This window comes from Euprymna scolopes, chromosome 7, assembly GCF_053919585.1.
Source record: "Euprymna scolopes isolate OS-2025 chromosome 7, ASM5391958v1, whole genome shotgun sequence".
Classification (NCBI taxonomy): Eukaryota; Metazoa; Mollusca; class Cephalopoda; order Sepiida; family Sepiolidae; genus Euprymna; species Euprymna scolopes.
The window spans coordinates 81,227,685-81,239,739 of NC_136488.1; the positions used below are offsets into that span (position 1 = coordinate 81,227,685).

General features: G+C 36.1%; 1 protein-coding gene across 1 annotated transcript in view; it reads left to right on the plus strand.

Moving 5' to 3' along the window:
• LOC145279799 (FAS-associated factor 1-like) overlaps positions 1–12,055 on the plus strand; it is a 92,277-nt gene that overhangs the window by 41,156 nt on the left and 39,066 nt on the right. Inside the window, exon 3 of the mRNA XM_080131137.1 lies at positions 6,510–6,756. Within this exon, the coding sequence (XP_079987263.1) occupies positions 6,510–6,756 (247 nt within the window). The remainder of the gene's footprint in view (positions 1–6,509; positions 6,757–12,055) is intronic.

A 12,055-nucleotide genomic window follows, 5' to 3' on the forward strand; every position in this document is an offset into this window, starting at 1 on the left:
TTTCAAATTCTAAGTTAGGCAACACTAAGCAACGCTTCACGCCTGCTTTCCATACGGTCCGATTCAGGGGGCTGACATCAGTCATATTGTAAGTAGTCAAGTCACTTTGTGCACATTCAAACCAGATCTTCCTTTCTATACCATACTCCCTAGTGCCTGGATATCCATGCATGTTATTGAGTTGATACAGGAGGTGGCACCCTGTACATAAGCAAACCACCAAAAACATTGAGTACGTAAGGCATCCAAAATTCTGTCAGCATCAAACTTCTTCACCTTTTAATGCTTTATGTGTTTGGCATCTTGGACATTTGTACATTGTGCTACACAGTCAAATATTAACAGGAGTAAGAAGCATAAAAAGAAAAGCCCCAAACAACTTTTGGTGCTTCTAGATTATTGGGACGAAATTTCAAAAACCGTAATGCTGAATTTCTCATGAAAACCATGGCATCTATGTATTCCTCGTATTTTTTAGATGATTATATCCAAAAATTATGAAAATTGATAGGTATAAAATTATTTATTAAAGAAAATAAAAAAATAAAATTTTGGTGTCAAGAATCATAAAACACAATTGAAAAGGGAGGTAATTTTCCGTTTTGATTTAACACAAGATGGTTGAAATTTTTCACCTGCTAACACAATTAAAGTTATTTTTTTTTTATATAATTCAGTAATATTCAGGTAATTTCAACTGCATAATTTGGAAGCTACCATTATGACTTATAAGAATCGACAAAAATAATCAGTTGAAACCATTGTTTTTTATCTGAAAACTTCACATTCGACTACAAAATCTCTTCTCAATTCTGTAGAAGCGCCCAGCTGTTACATGTTACATCTTTTTAAGTTGAAGATTTGAATGAATGCTATAGAAAATAGATGTCTGCGAGTGAATGTTACCAATACAAAAATGATGATTACAGATAGCAATGTTGGATAGCTGCTAAAAAGAAAAGTTCTACACAGTTTCTGAAAAGCAAGTCCATTTTTTTGTGGTACTTGTAAGTATTGGGTGTACAAGAATTTCCATAGAAATTTTTATTATTCATATTCATCCCAAACCATGTACATTGCCACTGAGACAAAGGGCTACTGTAAATTCGGGGCCATGTTTACAAGGACACTCTAAGAAGGGAGTTGAGCAGCAAGATGTCTATTTGCATTGCATTTAAACTTCTACATGCAGTTGTGGAAGCAGGAAATAGGGATGAAATTTCAAAGTCTAGCCTTTTAAGGAAAGAAGTTATTAGAGTAAAAGGTTTTACAGTGAAGGTGTGGGATTTTGCTTCTCTGGTTAATCAGAAATATTTACATCGAGGAGGCATCAGTTCTATGAGTTTGTCAGTGCACATTCCGTTAAAGTACTGGGATGCAATATTGCAGTGATGGGACGGATCAGAGCATGTTTGATAGTGCGGAAAGTATTAAATAAGAGACTGTTGATTGAGAGATGATAGCTGGTTTGTGTACAATAGGTGTCAACCAATGGAGCCAGATGGAAAAAGTATATTTGGATGACAACGCTATTGAGATTAAAGGTTTTACCTGGGTGATACCATTAAAGCACAAGAAGGTGCTCATATAACACTGAAAACTGTAGTGTTCACTGGTACATAAAGTATAGTCCTAGGTGCCTCCAATTCGGAATACCCAAGAAAGTTCAATGGCATGGTATTGGTCGGTTCTATGATGACGGGGTTGATGTGAGACTCCTGTATTTCTTGCCTCAACAGGGGCTCACAGGTAAAGATCAAAATTTAAAGAATTAAAAAAACAAAAAAAAACAAAGTGCACTACTCAGTCTTCAAGGAATAAACATGTCGTGGGCTTCAGTTCATATGCGCTGGGTTGGCCAATCTCTATCCTGCCTGCTTTCTCCTGAAAGAATTTACTTTCAATTAGTATCATTCGTTTGCAAGGTAGTCACACATTCCATACACAACAAGTAACTGACTCCAGACATAATCTTGGATTTTCGTTTATAAAAATTTATTATTAAATAATTTTTGAATACAAGAAAAATGTTATTTTTACAGTTATGATCAGAAGAAAAAATATGTGCAATGTCTTTTTTTTTTTTTTTTTTTTTTTTTTTCTTTTCAACAAGTAACCTGCTTGGACAGTTTCGACAACTGATTGTCTCTTCTCTCCCTCTTTATCTGACTGTCAGTGACTAGGGTGTAGCACAAGATGGGGTATTGGAGTGGACAGCCCCAACTCTCAATCTCAACTGGTCTCGACTGTCAAAAAAAAAAACGCTCTACGCATCCTTTTATTGGAAGGTAGTGGTGTGTGGTTTGAGGAGTCTGGTTTTCTCATCCAGTCAATCCATCGTCATTACGTCAAACTCGGATTTGCCCTGATTGGTCAGATTTAGCCAATCAGGGCAAATTCCATCAGAAGTTTTCCCACACAGGCAAAAATTGAAAACCTTGACCTGAAGGTCATATCCAAGACAAAACATTACTATTCGACACCATGTAACAGTTCCCATCACAGACCAATATTATTATTAAGGTTATTATCAGACTCCTCATTCTTAAAGTTATTTTTTTTCTTGTATTTTGCGTCACCAACTAAACCATTTGAATCAGCAAGACCACCTGGTCATTGCCCGAGATTGTTCACATAACAAAAATCTCTAATTCATCCGTTATTGATGTAATTTTCGACCATCATGTGATTATAAGAATGAACAATGGTTGGAGTAAATTAAAGGAACTTCCGCCATTACTCACCAGCAGAGCATTATCGCTGTTAACCAAGAGAAAAGTCTATATAGCATATATATGCAATATGATGTAGTGAGGTGAACCCTTGTTGGTGAGGGTTGAAAAATGAGAGAAATAATATATGAGAATGTGACAATGACTATGTAATGTGAGTCTTAAAGATCAGCTTAGATTTTTTTATACTCTTAAAGGAAGATTAAATCTGGACAGTATAAGAAAATGTGTGTAGAACGGGAGGCACCATTGGTATGGTCACGTTGACAGAATGAATCAAAATTATTTGGTTAATAGATGTAGAACTATTGAAATAGCAGGGTCCGATGGCAGGGAAAAGTCGAGGAAAATGGAGAAACGATAAGCATGTATTTGAGAGAAAGAGGGATACATAAAGACCTGGCTTGAGATAGGTTAGTTCGGAATTCATTTTCTAAAAGTTGTACAACACATGCCAGTTTGTAAAACGTATGTTAAACTGAATATGATCCAACCTCACAACATTATGGAAACATTTTGGAAAACTAAACCAAAAACCATTCTCTCATAAAATCCTGAATTTCTCAAATGTGATAATAAAAACCCAGGATCTCTCGCATGATGCTTTTCAAAATGAATAAAATCTCAATCGCAAACAAGGCATAACAGATTTATACATTCTGTATTAGATGATGGCATTATTTGATTAAAGTTTTTCTAGTTTTCAGAAAATTGGATATTTATTCAAGAAGGAAACAAGATAAAAACTGAGAGCAATTGCAATACTCAATGTCATCAGTGCTTGTTGTTGCTATTATGTTTTGTTTACATTTAGTATTTCAGTTTCTTTTTTTTTTTTTTTTTTTTTTTTTCTTTTTAAGCAATGTTTGCCTAATCACTAGAGGTTTGTCCCTTTTTTTTTTTTTTTTTTTTTTTCTCCCCTCTTTCAGTCCAGACTTGATTTGTTTGCCTCATACTTCAAGCTGATTCAAAATATAGGTAGGGAGAGGTAGAAAACTGTTTCATCAAAGAATGACCCTGTCCTCTCACATGCACGCCCCCCTACTCCATCCCTGCTTGAGAAATCTGTAGGGAAGTTGTGAGCCACTTCCTAGGTTCAGAAAATTCATTTTAATTTCAGTTTTTTTGCCATTAGATGTTCACATGCCTACTCCAAACTAAACAAAACTTCCAATAAATAAAGCTTGCAAAATAAATGGGAACAAATCACAAACTAAAAGACCATTTAACCAAATTGAATGGTGGGAAAATTATAGATTAAAAAAAGAAAAACTGACTCGAAACTCCTAATTATTATGCTCTCAAATTTTTAGAACATAAAAATATTGCAGAGAAAGAAAAGCTTAAATTCAGTTAAAACAATGAAGATTACGATACCCTCTTCATTATTGCTGAACTAAAAAAAAAAAAAAAGAGACCAATAAATGCTGAAATACCTACTGGAAACATTTGTCAGTACTTTTATAGACTGACATAGTGCACAGTCAATTTCAAAATCATGGTTTGAATCTATTATTCTCTGTTTGAGGGTAAATGAAGCGCTTTTTAACTTTTGGCAGGCAATCATCTAGAGATGGTGTCTCAATAGAAGCCCTAGTGTCCATCCTCGCTGGGTTACCATCAAAAAAGTCACCAACCCATAAAAATATTCCCTGAACTTAAGAAATTTAAAAAAAATGACAAAAACACTCCAAACTGATAAACCAGAAAAAAAAACTTTATTTTTTTTTCATAATTCATACTTTATTTTAGTCTATTTAAAAGAAAGTCCAAATAGCTCAGTTGGTAGATCCACAAACTTAAGATCTCAAGGTATCGGTTATAATTTTTAGTCACAGCATATGCTTTAGTTGTTGGCAATTTATTATTTACTATAAATGCAATATTTTCTATTTCTAAAAATAGTACAAATCTTTTTTTTTTTTTTAAATTACATCTTCACCCCCAAACAAGTCACATTGCTACTTTGATGTAGGGGGCTAATATCAGGGACATAAGCTACAGGGGTACTATGTGGGGAGTTGAGCAGCAAGATGTCGGTTCACGTTACACTTAAACTTCTGCATGTCAGTACAGTTAGGAAAGCAGGAACCCGGAAGGGAATTCCAAAGTCTAGAGTTTCTGGGGAAGAAACTACTGGAGTAGAAGGCTCTTACATCTAGGGATCTATACTGTGAAGGGGTGGGATTTAGCTGCTTGTCCGGGGTACAAGTGTTTTCAGTTCGCCGGAACATTCACCGTTGTTGTAGAACAGACAGAGGGATGCTACATTTCATCGATGGGACAGAGGCTGAAGCTTAGATGACAGTTCAGGTTAGGGACTCTCTTTTGAACCTTTAGGAGCGAGAGACTAGTAGCAGATGCACCAGCCCAAATATGACAACAGTACTCCATACATGGGCGAATTGTGGCCTTATAGAGGTATAGGATACTTTCGGGCGTTAGTAGCTTTCTAGCATGGTAGAGAGAACCTACCTTCTTCACAGCGGTCCAGGCAATGCTCTCAATGTAATTGTTCCAACTTGTGTTTCCTGTGAATGTTAGGCCGAGAAGTTTAAAAGATGTACTTTCAGATAAAGTCTTTGGCCATTGCTATTGGTGGTAGAGAAGGTTTCTTGTAATTATTGAAGGAAACAAGTTTAGTCTTGGCAGCATTGAATGTGACCATCCATTTTTGTCCCCATTCCACTAGAGATTGGAGGTCATCTTCTAGTGTTTCTGCCATTTCTTTAGGTATGTGTTCATTTGTTTTCCTGTTGTCTGTTATAGAGCGTGGTGTCATCAGCATATATACCCATCTGACAGATAATTTTGTCAGGGAGGTCATTTATCAATATTCAGAATAATAGGTCCTTGAGGCACTCCCACATTTATATCATATTGTTTAGATGTATGACCGTCAAGCACAACCTGAATTTTTCTCTTATTTCAGAAGGATTTAATTATGTTGAGTATTCTTCCAGTGATACTGTATGATCTGATTTTCCTGAGAAGACCTTCATGCCATACCCTGTCAAAAGCCTTAGATATATCTAGAGCTACCGCTCTACCCTCCCCTGCTTTGTCCAGTGGATGATATATACGTTCAGAGATTACAGTTAGAATGTCTGCTTAGGAATGGGCTTGCTTAAATCCATATTATTGGTCGGTCAGAAGTTTAGCATTTGTAAGGTGATAGACTAGAGCTTGGTTAATTATGCTCTCAAATATTTTGGCAAAAAGTGGGAGGAGGCTAATGGGGCGATAATTTACTGGGTCAGTTCTTTCGCCAGAATTCTTGAAAACTGGTACCACAGAAGCAGTTTTCCAGCAGGCAGAAAACAAGATTCATTAAGGTATTTGTTGTAAAGTTTGGAGAGAACTGGAGCTACTTTGGCAGAGCACTTTTTTAATAGCACAGCCGGGATGAGATCAGGTCCACATGCTTTTGAAGTGTCAATGAATTTCAGCTTAAGACAAGAGAAGGTTTGCAAAACAAGAAAAATAAAGACAATAAATAAATATAAATAAAACAAGACAAGAGAAAACAAATCTCTGGTATTTTGAAATAAGACGAGTTCCACAATGTATTTAAAACATTTTAAAAATTGCGACTTACAGATGAACAAAATCCCTATTTATATATGAGAGTTTCTAATCTATGAAGGTGTGTGTGGCGCTCTTCCTGGTTCCTCAGAGAAAAAAAAAAAGAAATTTTTATAATTTTATTGGGTATCTTACATTGTTAAAATTTCTACTATATATAGAGTATTAAATTATTTTATTCTTTGTCTTTAGGAAGCTGTCCAGAATGCAATCCCGCCTGAAGTGTGTTCCCCATCTGCTGATAGCCTTCCGGATGGTCCTACAATACTGAACAGTAATGAAGCCAGTCCACTTCTACAGCCATCATCACCATTTGAAAATGCTAGCCTACAGGTAGATTGTCCTGTTGAAAAAAAAAACTTGCAGCGGATGTTGATGTTCAACATTGAATATGAGAACAAAACAATCAGTTTATCTTTACAAGACACAGACACAGTCAGTAAGTACATCTTTTTTTTAAAGTAATTAGAATGACGCTCGAAGAGAACATACTCCCAACAAAGCACATCAACCCATTAGGCTCCACTGCCCTATAAATAGGACATAAAAGTTTTGTATTTATTCTTTTGCGGCCTGTTATCGTCACTCCATAGTTATTGTTGTTTCACCACATTTTGGCCAACACCTCTTCTGATTTTCTTGAGGTGATTAACCATGGCTGGATAGGACTGATGAATCTTGTAACTATCTCCGGTAATTACTGCCTTCCATAGTTGTTGCTGTCTCATCATGTTTTGGCCAACTAATCCTCTATCCTGGTTAGGTAGGATTGAAACCACTATTTTAAAACAATGCTCACCTGGAACCATAGAGAGAATTAGTTGGCCAAACTTTTATTTCGTATTTGTAAAATTATTTTTATTTTCAAGTGAACAAATTGAATTCTGGGTGGCTAACTCCAAACCAGATATATTTGTAATTTCTTGTGTAGTTTCTCTTCTCTTATATATATATATATATATATATATATATTAAGTAGTAGCGTTCATGTGTGCCTGTGTGTACAACTCTCATACAGTCCACACCACTGGGCTGATTGTGATCAAACGTGGCATCATGATGGTCCCTCACCTAGGGATGGTGCACACTATTTTTCAAGGTTATGGTCGAAGGTCAAGGGCATAGCTTATGTGTTTATATTGTCCTACAGCCCACACCACTAAACCGATCATGACCGAACCTGGCACGATGATAGTCCCCCACCTAAGGATGGTGCACACCATTTGTCAAGGTTAAGGTCATAGCCTATGTATATATACTCTTCTACAGCTCACACCACTGGACTGATAATGATCAATTTTGCCATAATGATGGTTTCCGACCTAGGGATGGTGTACACTATTTTTCAAAGTCAAAGTCCAGCACAAAGCGCGGGTGTCTTTGCTAGTGGTAAAATATTACTCATTTGCAGCAAGCCAGTTATTCATATTCATTGAAAACCTGCAACCAACTAAACATGCAACCGAGATCATGTTTGCAAAGTGAATGAACTAAAATTATTAAATATTCTTTTTTTTTTTTAATTTTTTTACTGCATTTTTTTTTTTCTTCACCTAGTTTCGTTTTTCTTTTTTTATCAATTAGTTATCAGGACACTAGAAACAAGTAAAGAATAAGAAACAAATTTAAGAATGAAGTAATTTGAAAACAAGAATTAAGGCCGTTGAAAGTGCACCCAACCCTAAAATTAGAACCTTCTGTTTTCACATATTTGGATACCGTTTTCTTAGCATATTAAACCGTTTTTTGTTAGTTTGTTAAACCGTTTTGTTTTTTGTTAGCTTGTTAGACCTTTTTTTTTTTGTTAACTTGTTAGACCATTTTTGTCTTTTTTGTTAGCTGGTTAGACCCTTTTTGTTAGCTGGTTAGACCTTTTTTGTTAGCTGGTTAGACCTTTTTTGTTAGCTGGTTAGACCCTTTTTGTTGGCTGGTTAGACCCTTTTTGTTGGCTGGTTAGACCCTTTTTGTTGGCTTGTTAGACCCTTTTTTTTTGTTAGCTTGTTAGACCGTTTGTTTGTTAGCTTGTTAGACCGTTTGTTTGTTAGCTTGTTAGACCGTTTGTTTGTTAGCTTGTTAGACCGTTTGTTTATTAGCTTGTTAGACCGTTTGTTTATTAGCTTGTTAGACTGTTTGTTTGTTAGCTTGTTAGACTGTTTGTTAGCTTGTTAGACTGTTTGTTAGCTTGTTAGACTGTTAGCTTGTTAGACTGTTTGTTAGCTTGTTAGACTGTTTGTTTTTTAGCTTGTTAGACTGTTTGTTTTTTAGCTTGTTAGACTGTTTGTTTTTTAGCTTGTTAGACTGTTAGCTTGTTAGACTGTTTGTTTTTTAGCTTGTTAGACTGTTTGTTTTTTAGTTTGTTAGACTGTTTTTTAGCTTGTTAGACTGTTTTTTAGCTTGTTAGACTGTTTTTTAGCTTGTTAGACTTTTTTAGCTTGTTAGACTGTTTGTTTTTTAGCTTGTTAGACTTTTAGCTTGTTAGACCGCTTTTTGTTAGCTTGTTAGACCGCTTTTTGTTAGCTTGTTGGACCTTTTTTTTGTTAGCTTGTTGAACCTTTTTTTTTGTTAGCTTGTTGGACCTTTTTTTTGTTAGCTTGTTGAACCTTTTTTTTGTTAGCTTGTTGGACCTTTTTTTGTTAGCTTGTTGGACCTTTTTTTGTTAGCTTGTTGGACCTTTTTTTGTTAGCTTGTTGGACCTTTTTTGTTAGCTTGTTGGACCTTTTTTTGGTAGCTTGTTGGACCTTTTTTTGGTAGCTTGTTGGACCTTTTTTTGGTAGCTTGTTGGACCTTTTTTTGGTAGCTTGTTGGACCTTTTTTTGGTAGCTTGTTGGACCTTTTTTTGGTAGCTTGTTGGACCTTTTTTTGGTAGCTTGTTGGACCTTTTTTTGGTAGCTTGTTGGACCTTTTTTTGGTAGCTTGTTGGACCTTTTTTTGGTAGCTTGTTGGACCTTTTTTTGGTAGCTTGTTGGACCTTTTTTTGGTAGCTTGTTGGACCATTTTTGTCTTTTTTGTTAGCTGGTTAGACACTTTTTATTAGCTTGTTAGACCCTTTTTATTAGCTTGTTAGACCCTTTTTATTAGCTTGTTAGACCCTTTTTTTTTTTTGTTAGCTTGTTGGACCGTTTGTTTGCTAGCTTGTTGGACCGTTTGTTTGCTAGCTTGTTGGACCGTTTGTTTGCTAGCTTGTTGGACCGTTTGTTTGCTAGCTTGTTGGACCGTTTGTTTGCTAGCTTGTTGGACCGTTTGTTTGCTAGCTTGTTGGACCGTTTGTTTGCTAGCTTTTTGGACCGTTTGTTTGCTAGCTTGTTGGACCGTTTGTTTGCTAGCTTGTTGGACCGTTTGTTTGCTAGCTTTTTGGACCGTTTGTTTGCTAGCTTGTTGGACCGTTTGTTTGCTAGCTTGTTGGACCGTTTGTTTGCTAGCTTTTTGGACCGTTTGTTTGCTAGCTTGTTGGACCGTTTGTTTGCTAGCTTGTTGGACCGTTTGTTTGCTAGCTTGTTGGACCGTTTGTTTGCTAGCTTGTTGGACCGTTTGTTTGCTAGCTTGTTGGACCGTTTGTTTGCTAGCTTGTTGGACCGTTTGTTTGCTAGCTTGTTGGACCGTTTGTTTGCTAGCTTGTTGGACCGTTTGTTTGCTAGCTTGTTGGACCGTTTGTTTGCTAGCTTGTTGGACCGTTTGTTTGCTAGCTTGTTGGACCGTTTGTTTGCTAGCTTGTTGGACCGTTTGTTTGCTAGCTTGTTGGACCGTTTGTTTGCTAGCTTGTTGGACCGTTTGTTTGCTAGCTTGTTGGACCGTTTGTTTGCTAGCTTGTTGGACCGTTTGTTTGCTAGCTTGTTGGACCGTTTGTTTGCTAGCTTGTTGGACCGTTTGTTTGCTAGCTTGTTGCAAAGAAGGTGGGCTCTCTCTACTAGAAAGTTACTTATATCTGAAAGTATCCTGTACCTCTACAAGGCCACAATTCGCCCATGTATGAAGTATTGTTGTCATATTTGGGCTGGTGCATCTGCTACTAGTCTCTCAGTCCCGGACAAGGTTCCAAAGAGTCACCAACCTCATAGATCCTGAACTGTCATCCAAACTTTAACCTCTGTCCCATCGACGAAATGTTGCATCTCTTTGCCTGTTTTACAAGTATTTTAATGGAAGGTGCTCTAACAAAGTACCAGCCCTTGTACCTCCTGGACGTTAATACCCCCGACAAACCTAACAAGTCCCACCCCTACAAAGTAGAGATCCCTAGATGTAAAAAAGCCTTCTACTCTAATAGTTTCTTCCCCTGAACTGCTAAACTTTGGAATTCCCTTCCAGGTTCCTGTTTCCCCAACTTCACTGTCATGCAAAAGTTCAAGTTTAATGTGAACAGACATCTTGCTGCTCAACTCCCTACATTGTATCCCTGCAACTTATGTCCCTAATAGTAGCCTCCTACATCAAAGTGGCACTGCACCTTGTTTGGGGTGAAACTGTAATAAAAAAAAAAAAAACATTTTTTTTAGAGTGTGCGTAGGTCAACTGGAATAAACCAGTATAGATTTGAATTTGCCCCTTTCATCTTTGCTTATTTCGGGGGTCCTTGAAACATAATTTATCTCTTTTTTTTTTTTTTTAAATTTCAAATGTGGTATATTTTTATTGTTGTACTAGCAGGGGTACCCGGCGTTGCCCGAGTGTTTGTTTCCGGGACGGGGGGAGGGGTAAAATGTTATGGTAGGTAAGTAGGAAGGATCAAACCCGGAGTCATGAGTAAAAGTAGGAAAATAAAGTGTGAAAAAAAAAAAAAAAAAAAAAAAACATCTGCAACGTTAAGTTCGGCCACCAAGAAAAGTCCATTCTAGTTGTTTAGGAAAAAAAAAAAAAAACGACTACGGTAGGTCGGCGCGAACGTGAAAATATAATGTGAATTGTCCAGCACGCTAACCACTACGCCACAGAGCACTGCAGCTTAGTTTAGTGATTTTAAATAACTTCACATGAAAGAACTACGAAGCCAAACCGGTGTTCTCTTCTCAACTGTTCCTTGTGAACGATCCCCAAACGGTGTTAAGTGGTGGGACGATTCCTAATTTTTATACGATTCCGATTCCAGGAAAATATTGATTAACGATTCCGATACCAAGTACGATTCCGATTCCTAGGGAATTATTGTTTTGAAATATACCAGGTAGTTTTATACTTATGGTCGGTAGTTCCCAAATATGTTCCCTAACTTTGAAAGAGATATTTTATGTCTACACCGTGGTGTTTTGGTTTAAATAAAATTATTATATAGTAAACTAAACGGAAAAATTGGCAAAATTTATTTTAGAGAAAATTTATTTTACTTAATTGGAATACAGAAAAAAAAACTAAAGAAAATAGAATTTATCCTTCAGAGCAAAAACAAATAAAATAGAATTTATATAACAGAACAAAAATTAGAGAATAAATACACACGATTCATTATTTTGGTCCTCATAATTAACAGATTTAATGAATTAAATAAAAAAAATATAGCGGAAGAGAAAGAAAATATATACTAATTAAATATAAAAAAGATAAATATTTAATTTAATAATTTATAAATGAACGTGCGTAATGAAAAAAAAAACAATATACCATGTGACATGGCGCCGTAGATACAAAATAACCTTTCCAAAGTTAACGACCATATATGAGAAATACCATTAATCGAAAGTTTTTGTATTTTATACCAAAAGGTAGGTATAGCGAAAAGTTACAATTAAAGGAATTTCAAAAACGAT